The sequence below is a fragment of the Rhipicephalus microplus genome, chromosome 1 (assembly GCF_043290135.1).
Source record: "Rhipicephalus microplus isolate Deutch F79 chromosome 1, USDA_Rmic, whole genome shotgun sequence".
Lineage (NCBI taxonomy): Eukaryota > Metazoa > Arthropoda > Arachnida > Ixodida > Ixodidae > Rhipicephalus > Rhipicephalus microplus.
Genome location: NC_134700.1, coordinates 104,728,786 through 104,746,282, shown reverse-complemented (window position 1 = coordinate 104,746,282; position 17,497 = coordinate 104,728,786). Strand labels below are relative to the sequence as shown.

Below are 17,497 nucleotides of genomic sequence, written 5' to 3'. Positions count from 1 at the left end.
AAAAATCATAGGTAATAGAATTAAGATGATACTACCGTTCACTCAGCCTTATAACCAAGCAGGATTTCGCACTGTCTACTCCACAATAGATCATATTCATACTATCAATTAGGTAATAGAGAAATGCGCTGAATACAACCAGCCCCTAAACAGAGCTTTTATAAATTACGAGAAGGCGTTTGACCCAGTCGAGACATCAGCAGTAATGCAGGCACTACGGAACGAAGGCATCGAAGAACCCTACATAAACATACTGGAAGAAATCTACAGAGGATCCACAGCCGTCATAGTCCTCCATAGAAAAAGCGACAGAATCCCAACATTGAAGGCAGCAAGGCATAGAGACACCGTCTCTCCAATGGTAATAACTGCGTGTTTACAGGAGGTATTCAGGACCCAGGACTGAGAAGAGTTAGGGATAAGAGGTAATGGAGAGTACCCTAGTAACCTGCGATTGGCTGAATTCATTGCTTTGATGAGTAACTCAGGGAACGAATTACAGTTCATGATTACTGAACTGGGAATGGAAAGCAGAAAAGTAGGTCTTAAAATTATTATGAACAAACTAAAGTAATGTGCAACAATCTTGACAGAATACAGCACTTTGTGATACGTGGAGAGGCGCTGGACTTTGTTAAGAAATAAGCCTACTTAGGACAGGTAATAACTACGGAGCTGAACCACGAGATCGAAGTAACTAGAAGAATAAGAAAGGGGTGCAGCACATTTGACAAGTACTCTGAAATCATGGCTGGTAGATTGCCACTATTCCTCAAGAAGAAGGTATATAACAGTTGCATCTTGCTAGTACTTACCTATGGAGCAGAAGCCTGGAGGCTTACGAAGAGGGTTAGGCTTAAATTGAGGACTACACAGCGAGCAATGCAAAGGAAAATGATAGGTGTAACCTTAAGAGACAAGAAGAGAGCAGTGTGGATCACGGAACATACCGGGGTCAAGGATATCATAGCTGAAATCAAGAAAAAGAAATGGACATGGACCAGACACGTAGCACGTAGGCAGAATAACTGGTAGTCGTTACGGGTAACTGAATAGATTTCCAGAGAAGGCAAACGCACGAAGGGGAGTCAGAGATTCTTGTGGGTCAATGAGATTAAAAATTTTTCGGGTATAACGTGGCAACGGAAAGTACATGACCGGGTTGACTGGCGGATCATGGGACAAGCCTTTGCCCTGCAGTGGGCGTAGTCAGGCTGAAGATGATGATGATAAAGATGAGAAAATGACAGTGACTAATAATCGTGAACAAATAGACATTCATTAAAACTTAGTTTTCTACGAATGAAGAGCTTATTTTCGGCCCCTATAAAGTTTCAAGTCATGCTCTGAACGATTCATACAGGGTGTTACGAAAATTTGGAACAAATGTCAATTTTTCCTGTTCTAAAGCTTCTGGCGATTGTCAATTAAACGACCCATACAAGGAGAACAGAAGACGATAGTGCCTATGTGCAATCTGTTTTGGATATAGATGGCAGCACATCCTGTATGCTGACGGACCATTCTAGGCGCTGGAGCACAACTGTCCTAAAAACTGACTTCTTAGATCGAGATCGTGGGCGGGTCGCTCCCAGATATCTTAGGTCTGGTTAAGGCGAAGCCTCAGATGCCTTTTCAAACTCCCAAAGTGTCTGCCAGTGTCAATACGTAACAGATGCCCTAAAATTGACGCAACAAATCACCTGAATTTGTGGAGTTATTATCACAACAATATGAAGTCGTATAACGTGACACCACATGATGATGCCATTACATGCAATCACCACTTGAACAAAGCCGGACCAATACCGAGAGATTTTGAACGCCACTCGAGCTTCAAAAAGCCTCATAGGTAAGGGTAATCATTAATAAGGTTGTCTGACAAAAACAAAATAAGCTTCAAGTAGCTTACCTCAGTGAACCTCACAACGAAAAAACAAACACCGCAGTGGGAGATGACATAGCTACTTCGCATATTCCAGGGGCGGCGCTACAAACTTTGCGGCTTGCGTGTTCTCTTATTTGTCAATATTATTGTTGTGGTCAATTGCTCTAATACAAGCATATGATTATGAGAGACGCCGTAGTGGAAGGATGAGGCTCTATTCTAAGCACGCGGGCCTGAATCATTTTGGTCTCAATCGAAAATGCTACCACTGCAGCCTAGAATAAATCTCGCGAGAGATGCGTCAGCTGCCCAGTGCCTTAGCCACTAGACCACCGTGGCGGCTTGCGCATTCTCTGCTGCACGCGTTTCATACAGCTCGAGGAAGCACATACCAAGATTCTCGCAAACTGATTTAACATCACCTAATTTATATAGAAAACATTCGGATTCGGTTTCTGGGTGCCGATTTTAGCAGCAACGTAGCAGTGTAGGTGGCTCGGTGACGAGAACGCACGCGGCTGTGACGCACGTCGTGCTGAGTATATTCTTCTCGCACGCACAAATGAGTTGTTGAGCGGCAGCAAAACAACGTTGTCATGACAAACCTGTAGCCGCGATTGGTTCAGCAACTGATTACTTGCCGGTACGTACGCAGCAGAATTCGAGGAGGTCCGGAGGTCACCCACGTCACTACCGATCTGGTATAACGTCACTACACCAGCTTTGGACGCACTAGTGTTGGATCGCGATGAGCAGTTAGGGAGAATGAGCAATTAGGCACACTCCAGAAGTGAATCAAACTATACTATAAACGTTTCCTGTGCCCGAACTTCCGAGTGGAGTGTGATTGTATAATGTTAGAAACCACCACAGTTATGGCTTCTTAATTTCATGGCACGCCTACCCCCAGCTAAAAATTTGCTGTATGATAGCAATGCCACCATCTGCACACACACCCCCTGTTCCCCAATAACGTCACAGAACAGTTTTGCAACATATGTACAGTTCAGTGGCACTACAGGTGGGCTGAAGCACGCTCAATAAACGAACAGGCTTCTTCATTCATTAACTTCTCCTGGCACTGTTGCCGTTTGCACATAATGCGCAAGCAGAATCCTGGGAAAAACTCAAAGTATCTTGAATGTAACACCGAGTGTTTTGCACTGTTTTACTCTGCGTGCCCTTTCCTTTGAGCACTATCTATCTATCTATCTATCTATCATTCGATCCCTCGATCTATGGATCTATCGATCTATATATCTATCTGTCTTCCGTAGAGCGCACGACTATAGCTTTCGCTTAGCACTCCACCTTTGGTTAGGTATATCTTTATGAGGCGAGGTGAGCAGTGGCGCTTCCTCAATTTCTCTTGCACATACTCTTTAAAAATGGCGGAAGCTCCGTAGAGATTTTCATTAACCTCTATCTTCAACAATGTCGAGGTTGATCAAAACTCTGCTTTCTGAGAAATCAACTTTGACATGCCGGAAAGGTCAAGGTTCACGTCGGAAAGTAATAAAGAAGCTTTTGAAGTTTCTGTGTGTGTCCTTATGTTTTCCTATCTCACCCATTTTCTCATCCTTGCCTTTATGTCTTCCCTGTTCTCCTTCCCATGTGCAGGGTAACTGACCAGGTACTTGTTTCACGGTTACCGAACCCACCTTTCCGCATCACAATTACCTCTGTCGCTCGACCATTAGTAGAAGACTTTGAAGATAAAGGAGAAGCTGGAGATGGTTTTTTTCATACAGTCACCTTTGGGGAATTCGTCCCAAATAGTATGACTTTTAAAACAAATCTATGAAGCACCGTCAGCAAGCTAAATTTTAACAATATTTGTATGGTTGTGCACGTACTGAAAAATTCTCACTAAGCAAATGAAGTCCCGCTGCAGCCCTTTATGTGAAGTTCACTCTTTACACCACTTCTGGGTTAAGGCCTTTTAACTTGGTGTTTCGGGAGATAGCCATCTACAAGTAATAGTCAATCTACCATATATGCTATCTAGCACTTTAGAAACGTGCAATTTAACACACAAATATACCTCAAATCTATTCGTCAAGTATGCCATTATTCAACTCCATTGAGATCAATGTATTGAATTTCAGGACTTATCTTGCAAAGAACGCCTTTACATACTCATTGTGGAAAAGTGGCTGCTAAATCAATCATGCCTGTTCTAATAATCAGCGTATAGTTATACAACCACCACACTAACTGTCTTTTTAAGACACTAATTTTAATTTTCAGATATGTTGATAATACCAAAAATAAGCTTTAATGAACGTCTTGAACTACCTGCAATAGTTTTTAGCGTGATTTCGTAAAATATTGTCGCTTCACACAGCCTTTTTTTTTTCGGAACAGACTTGCTATTGTATCACAAGTGCAGTCTCCTTTGAAGCCAATACTTGATATGGCTCTTTCAGTTCCATCGTGAACCCAACAGCGAGGACTCTTCAGGCATTTTGAACAAATCTTTTTTCCCATTCTAACAGCTATTAGGTATATTTTAAACGTATAAATCTTTGCCTACTGTACTTTTATTGTGATACTGATTTTTACATTTAGGGCAACTAAAAGGCGTTTCGTAATCTTATCATGCCCTCACGTGCAGCTTCTTTCGGTCTAGTTCTTCCGTAGTAAGAGGTTACTTCAGTAAATGCAGATGCGTAAAATTACACCCGGAGCACTTTGTTGCTTGACGCAGCAATGTTTTGACTTCACATGAGTGAAACAACTTTTTCAATACAAATTAGGTGTAGTTTCGGGTTGGAGAGCACATAACCAGTTAGTGCTCCAGCTCAATTTATAGTGTTGCTCCATTATGATGCTTGAGATGTTCTCTTACACATTGTCAAGTCTTCAGTGACAAAATATATTTTTATTTATTATTATGTACTAATCGTTAGCTCCATTCAAAGTAGTCACCTTGACAATGAATGCACCTCTCCTACTGCTCACTTCATTGTCGGAAACACGGCTGAAAAGATTTTTTACTCGAAAGTTGGTCCATCACCTCGGCGTAATCTGCGTTCGTCCTGCTTTTGAATCAAATCTTATTTTTAATCAGAAAGCATATTGCCTTGACGAACAAGCCAAATAAGATTTACATAAAAAACGGCATGGAAGTTATTGCCGCGACATTTATTTGAACGTGCGCAATACCGTCCCAACGAGGGGTCTGTTGAACAGTTCACAACGTAGCGTGTTTTCTACCCCACTGCTCTTTTTCCAATTTTAGTTTGTCCTACGTGCAGTTTTCTCCGTCCTCCACCTCGACAGCTTCATTTACATAATTCTAGCAGAGACAGCAGATGTTTGCGCCTTGTGATCTTTGTGTACGGCAATTGAGCGAGGTGTGGACTGAAAGACGAATAGGAGTAGTGGAGTGAATGCTATAGACTTGGATTTGGACTGTTCAACGGACGCCCTCTTAGAAAGACTTTGCGGTATGTACCAATCAAGGCTGTAGGAGAAATTTTCTACGTTTCTATGAGTTTTTGCGTTTGTTGGAAAATATCCGGATCCTATACGCAGTATTTGCAGAAGCATTGTCTTGACACAGCTCTCATGCCTTTGTTTCAGACAGGTAATGTTCTTTTGGGAACCAGGCCATCACGAAATTAGAGTGCGTGGCTTTATTATATATTTCTATCTCCTTCGAGAACTCCCGCACTATCATGCAGTAGTGCGTTATGACCAAAGTAAGACACAAAGCATGCACGGAACAGACAAGGTGTACGCTGAAGGCGCGGCTTTAGAGCGCATTGTTAACTCTTTAAGCTGTGCAGCACAGGCGTATTCCACCATCCCAGGCCAAATAATTGCACCGCCGTGCTTATCGCATTTGATTCTGCGGTTTTGTTTGTGCCTGTGCTATTATCGGTTTTAAAAGGAGAAATAGTGGCAGGTTCCAGGTACAGTGGGAATCGATGATATGCGGAGAACGAATGAGGAAGTTTAATATGTCATTTTATATTCAGCACAAGATTGCGATCGGAGGTAAATTATGCCGTGCATGACTTCCGTGTCATGACTATTATGTTTGAACTTGTGAATTACCTTCGTCGTCTATCCACGTCACTTGATACGAAATTTGGTATATATGAGGAGCTATGGGAATGGCCATGAACACGCTTCGAGCGTAGCATGTAGTCATGTTTTACATGATATGCGTGCCATGATATCATGTTTGCACCTAGTTCATTTACGTCACATAATGCCGGAATTGGTATGTAAAGCCAGCAAAAAGGCTGCAAGCGCATCATGATTGTGGTGTGGCATCATGTTCTTACATGACCCGCATGTCATGTTTATCATGTTTGCACCCCTCATATACTTTGTCACCCATTGACGTCACGTAACACCAAATTTTGTATATGTGAAGCTGGTGAAATGACCGTGAGTGCACTATTAGCGCAGCATGTAGCCATGTTTTACATTACACGCATGTCATGATTATTATGCTTGGACTGGTCATTTACCTTCGTCGTCCATTCGCGTGATGTAATACCGAATTTGGCATACGTAAAGCTAGCGAAACGCGCACGACCGTTTATGAGCGTGCCATGTTATCATGTTTTTACATGACATGCATCTAATGATTAACATGCTTTCGACAGTCATATATCATCGTCATCCATTCACGGCCCGTGACACCAAGTTTTGTATATGTGAAGCTAGCGAAATGACCGCGAGTTCACCGTGAGCAAGGCGTGTAGTCATGAATTACACAACATGCATGTTATGATTTCAATGCTAGGGTTTGTCACTTATTTTCGCCTTGAGTTCATGCTATACCTTATTAGTTTTGCAATATGTCATGTGAACGAAACCACCGCAAGAGCAGCAAGACTATGAATAGTGAACCATGTATTCATGACAAACATCTCGTGATTATCATTTTATAAGAAGTCAAAATTTCCGGAGCCCTCCACTACGGCGTCTCTCATAATCATATGGTGGTTTTGGGACGTTAAACTTCACAAATCATAGATAGATAGATAGATAGATAGATAGATAGATAGATAGATAGATAGATAGATAGATAGATAGATAGATAGATAGATAGATAGATAGATAGATAGATAGATAGATAGATAGATAGATAGATAGATAGATAGATAGATAGATAGATAGATAGATAGATAGATAGATAGATAGATAGATAGATAGATAGATAGATAGATAGATAGATAGATAGATAGATAGATAGATAGATAGATAGATGCGCTCAAAGTCACCGAAGTTCGCTAAGAAATGCTTCGCATTTAGGAGAGGGGCATGCATGGATATATTTATGAGCCGAAACACTAAATGGAATTTGAAACGAGTATTCTGCATGGACTGCGCAATACTTGTTTCTACATTTCTGGTACTGCAATGCATAAACGGGTTTAGGTTCTCTGCATTACAAGTGCTGTATTGCAGAGAAACCTAAATTAAGGGTGGGACCTTTTTCAGTGATGTTTTGTGTTTTCCCGAGAGGGATAGAATGTGAACATAGAAAAACGCCGTACGGTCCTCGTGTTAGAAATATGTAGCAGTATTGCTTGTTTTGAAGAATAAATATGATGTGCCTCGAAACTTGCATATAATAAGGTCTCCTAATCGTTATGCGTATTCACATATACACCACTCTCAAAATTGATCATGGGAGGTCAGATTTAAAAAAAATTAGCTGACCTTAAGGCTTTGCGTTCAGGAATTTAATGCCATGATGACATTCTGTTCGTAGTGCGTACTTTGAACGCTTAATGCATGAAACCTCTTCGATTTTACTATGAACCCGTCACGTGGCCTTAAGCAATAGGCGTAGAAGCGTGTGTGCCTTCTCTAGTGGGGCACTGGTTTTCAACCACGAAGCCATTATGATAATTACGTACTCTCACACCCTTCAACACTGAACGCTTGACCACACCTTAATACTGCAATATTTGATGTTTTCTTGTGAAGCATATATACAGGAGGCTTGTGTTTGTGAAGCATGAAAGCTACTTTCACTGCATTCTGAGCAGAGGAACTTCTCACTTCCTCTGCCGAGAAACTTCCTCTGCATTCCCAGCAGATGGAGTTCTCTTCTCAACAGAAGCGTGGACGTGTGGTAGGACCTCCACTTGCCATGCAAAGGACCCGGGTTCGATTCTCCCTTAGACCCGAACAGTCCTAGTTTGGTCCCCACTCCACTCCACAATTTTCATCATTTATTATTTTATTTGCATCGTTCTCGATTTTTTGGTCATGCATAAGATGCTGATTTTTCGGTTACAACTAACAACGCCAACATCAACGCTGACGATGACACGTGAATTTCTTCAAAACGTGCTCTTCAACGCTGCTGCATTACGAATTCTTTTTTAACAGTCGCAATCATCAATATACAGAAACTGCGGAACGCACAGAACACAGTGCACAAAGGCAAAATGATAAAACAAAGGATGTGGGTAAACAGTACAAATGAAGAAAAAAGTGAATATTACCTTGGAAATCTACAATCGAGCCGAAAGTAAGCAAAACAAAATATGAAGTTAAAGCGAAAATGCCGTCAAATTATTTATCTTTTTTTAAACATCATACTAAAAAGCAGTGATTAACACAGAAAGAAAATCAACGGCTGTAAACCGCTGTAATGATTTTGAAATGAAGAAAGTGAGTGTTGTGTAACAGCATTACAAGCCATCGTAATAAATTCGGGGAAAAACAATTTTTAAAGCATTTATTTCGTGTAAATGAAGAACTAACAGTGAAGAAAGTGCTTTGCCTGTTCGCATAACGAATAAAATAAGTGATAATAAAACACGTGTTTATCTGTTAATGAGTTTTAACAATTTCGTAGCAAAGTTTCTGATGGCAAACTCTGTTTTTATGGTGACGTGGAACAGCTCACTTAGTTGTATGAATTTAGTAACTCAGGAACGATCGTAATAATTACTTATAGATGGCACGGTACTTTTCTCTGTATTCTTTCCAAATGGCTGTTTTTTTTTGTTAAATAGGTGTGACATTTGCACTGCATATTGAAACACTGAACGTAAAATTGACGGGTATGCAAGTAGGTGAGCAAAGAGAGCTGATATTTTTAAAAGTCCCTTCAACAGCAATACCTTACGTAATGCTTTATTTGTCAAAGCATGTATACGTTCTGATTATGATATATTATTTGTGAGTTATCAATCCAGGTAATTGTGTTCAGTGACCTCGGAGAGAGTTATTCTTTTAGCTGTGTAAGAAACCCTGCAGTGCGCCGGTAACAACTTCGACTCAATCTGAACTAGAGCGCCATGTGGTGAGATATTCATGAGGATTCATAAGATCAAGTGTACTCCATGCTATGTATTATTTGTTGAAATAAAACGGAATTTTGAAGTAGTTTATCCTGCCATTTCTTATGAAATGATGAACTAAAATTGTGTATGCAGCACTTGTGTGTTTTTGTTGAGTTATGCTTTCTGCGAAATTATGCGTAATTGGGATTTCATGCATAATTTGGAAGCTGGTTGGGATTTCATGCTTTTTTACAGAATCGCAACATGATTTAAGTTAGGTGCTGAAATATTTCCCACGATGTAGATGCTGATCAACCGGGCCGATAACAAACAATGTTAGATCCATATCGCAATTATACAGCGCCTTGGTACTGATGGTTCTGCACTGATTCAGCAATACAAAGTCATTAACAGGTTTCCTAAACATTGAAAGTGAGTACTTCGCACTCGACATTTTATATTTTTGAGAGATTTAATGCGGGCTATCATGTGGTCAATTACATTTCTTTGAGGTAGATTATATCAGGAATTTTCAACGTGTATTTTTCTGAACGTTTAGACCTAGCACAGCTGTAAGGGACACGCTAAAGATTACAGCAACATTATTATGTGTTGTAAATAGAGCCTTAAATGATTATCGAAGGCTGAAGACGCAGCTGTGTCTTCTCTCATCATGTGTTACATAAGAGAACCCGTAGTGGCACATGAATTCGTCTAATCGCTCTACAAATGTTTTGAGGGGCCGTTCAACAAAGTAGGGATGCGATATGCCGTAGTAATTTGCCTTAATGAATGGTACGCGCTTGTAATTTTTATTGACCATTCAAAGGCATTTGATCGCGTAAATCACGTCACACTTTTAAAATGAAACTGGAAAATTACGGTTTCAGAGGTTTCTTCCTTTCTGAGATCAAGTCGTACCTACAGTACTGCTATCAAGGCGTGCGTATTAAAAGCTGAAACTCACGTTTCAAACCTTTTCTACTTGGCGTTTCACAGGGAAGCATTCTTGGCTCCCTGCTTTTCAACCTATTGATCATGTCAATATAGACATCAATTCATCGTTTGCAACTTATGCAGACGACATAAGCTTACTTTTGACACGTTACAGTCTCCCTCTGTTTGGAAAAAAATCAAATCACTATATTGAATATTTGGAGTCAGGTCAATTCCCTTCCTATCATTGCTTCAAGGACAAAAACAAGTCTATTTCACCCTAAATTAAGTCAAATATTTCATATACTATACTGCATTTTGGTTTTTCAGTAATAGAACTAGTACTAGTAATACAAATCTTGTGTGTTCTTTTTGAAGAAATTATGCAATAGAAAGCACACAATAATGCTGTGCACTCAAAAACTTCGCAAATAATCGGTATTCGAACACGTCTCTCTTACGTTCTATCAAAGCGCATCTTATCCATCGCCTGCAGAAAAAGGCTGGGAGAATCATCTCTGATGAATCATATAATGTCCACACAAAGCATATATTTGAAGATCTTGGTATAACGACATTGCCAAACTTGTTCAATACACTTCTACTACAACATCATGCATACCAAAAAATAGTGACTCTTTTCTAGAAAAACTCGCCACCCTGAATTCATTTGCAAAAGCATACGCTATACACGAAGCAGTTACACGTAGAACATCCTCTACACTCGTGCAAACTATAGCCGCCAAATACTAATGTACTTACTGCCACAAGCTCTTAACTCATTAGAAAATATACTAAGCCAAACAATAAATAGGCTACTTAAGTAGTAAAGTTCAATTCCTGTCCACATAGTTTTAGTCCAGCTGATTTCTAGAAGTATTATTTCAAAAGAGCCTCTCGTGGACACTCCGTATGAATTTCCTAAGGACTAATGTCTCAACATAGGTTGGGTCGGCAAATAAATTAAAGCACTTTTCTCCCCCTGGAAATAAACCATAGATTTATATTGACCTTATACAGTCACGCCTCGCGTACGCCTCTCTGGTGTGGTCGACAACAACAGAGATGAACTTAAGTTCTCTTTTATGGTTGCGAATGTGAGCAATACGGGCAGTTGGAAACATCCCATAAACTTTTGGTACAACGCACTACTTCAACTATCATATTGTAGTGCCGATAAAGCACTTGAAACTAAGGTTGTCAATAAAACTAATGTGCCAATTTACAGATAATAAAGCGCTTTTCGAAATAAATTATCACATTAAACTCCCTAGAAATACGTAAAAGCAAAATTGTCAAATGTCACTCACGATCAAACTACGGCTTTCAAAAACTGGCAACATTAAAACCAAATTCTTCAACAGATACCAAGGTGTAAAAAAACTACTGAAAATAGAATTCCCCCTACTCATTTCAAAAAGCAAGTAAGAAACTGTTATTCCTTGAGTTTCAGGGTGTATACTGCTCAGGTAAGTTGTGAAGTATTGTGTACTGTATATTTTACAATCTTGTTAAACAAATACTTCCACATTTCTACAACTGGCCTGTTGTTTTTCGTTTTCGTTTTTATTTGGCTCTTAACGCTAAATTATTAGTTTTTCTTACTGCTCTGCAACTCTTACATACAACTGCTAATGCAGTTTCGTAATTTGTAGATGACACAACGCACTCCCGCAACTGCCCTCTCGGTGATATTGCCTAGTTAGTCACTTTTTAAATCTTTTGCTATGACACCTAAGAAAAAGGCAAATTGCCTTAAATAAAGTATGAATGAATGAATGAATGAAATATTTGATTGACAGTATCGTATTGAAAAATTCGATATTGTCAATCTTTTTCAGCGGCGAGAACAGGAATTTATTGCTCTCGTAAGGAATACCATAGATGAAGCCATGATCCTTCAATGCAGTAAAAAAGCAAAAATAGTGGTGACGAAATATTACAAAATAAAATTCTCAGCCGCTCTCAGAAATGTTACCGAATAAAATTCACAGGCTCGGATCATGGTATTAAGAGCTATTTTCAGGTCTCTTGTTCACTAACTACTTAAGTGAAAGCGCAGGTTCACCACGGTTAATCAACGCGACAGTCGAGTTTTGGCCGCAGGAATAAATAGTACACTTAACAACGTGTCACACATATCGAAATGTTCCGTTTCATGGTTAATACGCCCTTTAAAAAACGAAGTGACTTTTGAACGAGAGTGAAATGACTGAAGTACCTTTTTAGCGTTAGGTGATTTTTTTATTGCTTCATACGCCGGTAACCAGGTGGCCCACACCGCGGTTCGAGATCTCACTCACCGAGCCGCGACCCATTCGGTGGCTGCCTTCACCTCCGAGAGCGGGGCGATGGCACCATCCACACAAAAACGACTGGAATGGTCGTGGGGTGATCGCCTGACTACATTCAACGACATTACACAACAATACCTACTAAACAGACGCAACTACCCACCACCACACAACAAATTGGACAAAAGACAGGCCGTAACTCTGGGGTTATTACAGACAAATACGTACCCCAGCCCGGTGATCCTACGCCTGTGTTATCCTCACCTATACCCGACGGACGCGTGTAAAGCGTGCGGGGAAAGGGCCACACTGCGGCACATGCTTTGCGAGTGTGCTGGAAAAGTTGACGTCACTGCCACCGCCCCTTCGCGACGCTTGTAAGGCAGGGACGAACTCCGAGGCCAATAACTGCTGCCACCACCGCGCGAGGGCAGGGGGCCGGCCTACGTCGCGGCTGCGGTCACTGTTGCCGATCGGCGGCGTCAGCTGCTCTCCCGCTCTAGGAGGCGGCGCTCACAAGCGATGAGCTGGCCGACCAGCTTTGAGCCGTCCGGTAAGCTGCAGATGCCGTCCGAGTGCAAAGACTTCGAGCGGTCACCTCAGGTACCGCCATCATAATCGACGGAGAGTGGGAAGGGACAGGGGTTAATCTCCTCTTCCCCCTCCTCGCCCGGCAAAACTGCTGGACTTTAAATAAAGTTTATTCATTCATTCATTTATTTGTTCATTCATTCATTCTTTCATTCTTTCATTCTTTCAATCATTCATACTCGTGTATCGTACGTGCTTGCCTTGCCCTACCGACGTATCATCAGGCAGCAGCGTGTATTTTGAAACGTTGTGATGTGTAGCTATTCGAGAGGTAAATAAGCATCGACACCTCAAATAGTTATTTTCAACTCCAATTGATGGGCCCAGCGAAAAACTTGGCAGTACTTACCAATGATATAGTCGTATTCTTTTTCCAATACCAACGAGTTGTAGAGAACCTTGTGTGGCAATTCGAAGAATACTATGACTGTAACAACGTTCAAAAGCTTGAGTATAATGTTCTGAAATAGAGCCATAAGAATTTCCCTGCCTTGCAAGACTGCCTAGCTACCTAGTTGTACAGGGTTACCTGACTGTACAAGGGCAACGAGTGCTTTATACGCCGTCAGAAAAGAGTTGCTCACATGATCCTCTACATGCCCATTTTCTAGCCTAAGCCAGCTGTCTCTCCACCTGTAATGAGAGCTGAAATGCTCTCCTTGAAACGCCTGAGTTAGTGCCTGAAAGGGTAGTCCGTTTTATCATTTTATGTGGCGTTTGACGTACGTGAAAATGAGTTGCATTTCCTGTTTTCCGCTCTGTGTACCCAGTTTACAGCGAAAAGTGTTATCAGATCAGAACACGGGGCATGTGCGCCGCCGTTGTTGTCAGCCGCCAGCAACGCCGCCACCGGTGTCCGTAACCCGTATCACCAGAAATAAGAAAAAGAGACTCAATAAATAAACAAAACACCAAGGACACAATGGTATTCAAAAACGGGACTAGTGCGTGCCAGTCCACACTTCTACTACTGAGCCACGAGGGTGCTTGTTACTCATTTCTAAACGGGCCCTATAGACTTGATGTCGGGAAAGGACTGGCGTTATTATGAGGAGTAAAGCGTTTAACAACTTCAAAGAAAGAAGCAGGCGTCACACAATGCGAATTGCGTCAAGAGTAGGTCATCCAATGACCCAAACCATTAAAAAAGCTTGTTCTTGTTCACCTAAATACTGTGGCTCTTATCCACTTCAGGAATAATTATTCATCGTCGTGAGCCACTGCGCAAAAATTGCCCAATTTTCCTAGCAACTTTGTAGTGGATACCACGCTTCTCTTTTTCTTTTGTTTTTCTCCGGTTAAACTTCACACACGGGATGACGAGGTAACTATAATACAATACGCAATAAACATGACAGAACACGGCCGTTAGTGGCTGGTGAGATGTGCTTTAGCAGTGCTTGCTATCACGCTTCTCCGAAGAATGATGAAATATAACATACATAATGCCAGCGTAATACACATAGGTTATGATCATACCCATCAAATGTGCTTGTAGCTGTTACTCAACGAGTGTCAAGAGAAGACTCTGAAATGCCACTTTTCCAGCCTTCCCTGTGACAGTGCTGCACGTTCCGCTCATGCCTGGCGTTTTTTTTTCACATGCAAACTGATGCCAGTGAAAAACATAGCAATTGTTTATTTATTGAGCAGATTGAAAACATAAGCAGTCATGTTTTAGGCGTCTTTATTATATATATATATATATATATATATATATATATATATATATATATATATATATATATATATATATATATATATATATATATATATATATATATATATATATATATATATATATATATATATATATATTTATATATAGTCAAGCAGATTCTCTGTGAGCGGTCACAACGTGGGTTATTTCGACGTTTCAGCCTAGAGTATGGCCTTCATCAGGATCCTTGTTAGTCTTACCTGGACCCAGCATCAGTTTGGTTTTTGGTATATATATATATATATATATATATATATATATAAATATATATATAAATATATATATCTATATATATATATATATATATACATATATATATATATATATATATATATATATATATATATATATATATATATATATATAAATGAGATGTAACAGACAGTAATGCCAAGGAATGTACAGGGGAAGTTATTAGAACCAATGGAATGTAAATAAGAAGAAAGAAGTAAGAAAAGTGGATGAAAAAATAACCAGCCGTGAGCACGCGGCTGGTTATTTTTTCATCCACTTTTCTTACTTCTTTCTTCTTATTTACATTCCATTGGTTCTAATAACTTCCCCTGTACATTCCTTGGCATTACTGTCTGTTACATCTCATTCATATTGTGTTAAAACACGGAAAAACGAGCCCTTAGGTATACACTTCTTTCCCTTATATATATATATATATATATATATATATATATATATATATATATATATATATATATATATATATATATATATATATATATATATATAGGGCTAAGTCTGCGACACATCGTTTTATGGCCTTTTTTTGTGCTGCGATGGTTAAATTATTCACCACTGATAATAAAATGAGGCCAAGTTGAAGGCTGCCCAAACACGCTCTTTAACGAAAGTATAGCCAAGAGAACAGACATTAGTTTCGAGTTGCACAATTGAAGATGCAGCCAAGTCTGCCGCGTGGAGCTCGAGAGCCGGACCCCTAGTGACATTGCACGTTAACCAAGGTTGTTCAGCGAATGCAGATTTTCGGAGAAGAAATCTCGCTGCCGCAACTGCTGAGCAACAGAAAATTACGCAGGTATATAAAGCACAAATTATAGAAAGACCAACCAGAGCTTGGCCTTTAATCACATAGAACATTGAAATATACTTTCCCTTTTCCCTTTCTCCTTACTTGAATGTGTACCTGTCCATCGACTGTGTTAGAGTTTGAACAAAGTAAGAAGTCAGCGGTGATTGTTGAATATTTTCATAGTGATGTTTTGTATTACGCTGAAGTAAACGCTGCTGTATTGTTTATACTGCTCCGGGCACCCGTCTGTATACAATGGATCTCGCTAATTGAAGCAGACGAAAAGAGAAACCAAATTTTTATTTGGCAAGGCAGCATTTTTGGTTGAGTGAAGCAATAGAAGCAGAAGGTTTAATATGCTAATGATGTCCGCACCAATTATCCAGACTCGTCAGCATAAAAAGATAAATAAGAGGCCAAAGCTTGCACGGGTCCTGCTCCTCTAAACTACCATTAATATACTAAGATTGCCAAGATGGAATAGTTGGTAAATAGCTTCATGTAACATTGTTTATTAGGTGCTTATGATAACGTATAAGTAAAGTGGGCATCCAAGACGAATTTCCTAAATGTAACTGAGCGTGCGTACATTAAAGAATCAAAACAATGAAAAGTAGTACCGATACGAATAAAAAAAACGCAATGACACCCAGCTCTAGCAGTACAGTAGCAAAAGCAAATATCTTCCTCGTCCTACATTACAACTGAGTGCCTCAAGCTACTTAGTTAGGACAACGGCTGTTCCTAAGTAAATACTAACAAGAAGCTTTACTCTTCATAAGCAATAAATTATTACTTAATCTGTACAGGTGTACTTTTTAGATATTCGATAGGCACAGTTCTCATGCAATCATGACTTTTCTTACCAATGGTGGAAGTTTCGCATCCATGTTTTTCATAATTGCAAGAAATTTGTGTGAATGTCTGAAAGTGCCCCATTTGTGTGAGCTCTGATTACTGTTCTCATGAGCATATATATTGCATGTCCTACTGAGCCCAGTCTGTTCAGTATTTCACTATATCGAAGATATTTGCGTTTGATTTTCGTATAGTAAAAAAAACGTACAGTAGTGGAGCTATCTTACTTACGCATCTATGGCTATTTTCGTATCACTTCCATGTGTTGAAACTGAGCTCTTTGTGAATCGAACCTTTATACCTAATATGCCGTGCTCTTTTTTATTCTATCCTTCTTTTGTGAAAATTCATGCTTTTTTGCTTTTTTAAACTGCAATTTATTATGGGCCAAGACTTTATTGTGGTTTTCCGAGAAGAGAACTGCCCGAGCGCAAGTTGATGATAGTAGAGTTTGATGGCGTCAGGGCAACTCAGGCCAAAGAGTGCCAAACAAGATGGTTGACTCCGTTATGTAAAAAACTAATGAAGATGACAACGGTGAAAGCGTAGTGCATACGACTTGACTTAATTGTATTGACTACGTGAGATTAACTTCAAAAGGGCGAAACCCTTGGGCTTTACAAAGTCTAGTGCGCCTTGAGAACGACGGCTGCCATTAGAAAACATACCTATCATAACATGATGTCACATTGAAGTCCTGACAAAGTAGTCTCACCGATATTGTAATGAAGAAATCCTTAAAATATGTGCCATTTAAAATCCGATGCACCTATCTCACATGTTTCAAGAGACAAAAAATGTAGGAAGGGTGGTTACCTAATGGGACCATCGTTACAAGATGTGAGTGTATTGCATGTGTATGACATATCTCGAGTCTACAAAGTGCAACCATTTGGT

At 40.0% G+C, this 17,497-nt stretch overlaps 1 protein-coding gene across 1 annotated transcript in view; it reads right to left on the bottom strand.

Moving 5' to 3' along the window:
• The window catches only part of LOC119185536 (glucose dehydrogenase [FAD, quinone]-like), a 123,659-nt gene extending 110,128 nt beyond the window's left edge, over window positions 1–13,531 (bottom strand). Inside the window, exon 1 of the mRNA XM_075886695.1 lies at window positions 13,327–13,531. Coding sequence (XP_075742810.1) covers window positions 13,327–13,453 — 127 coding nt within the window. The 5' untranslated portion in view covers window positions 13,454–13,531. The remainder of the gene's footprint in view (window positions 1–13,326) is intronic.
• Between the last annotated feature and the right edge of the window lie 3,966 nt (window positions 13,532–17,497).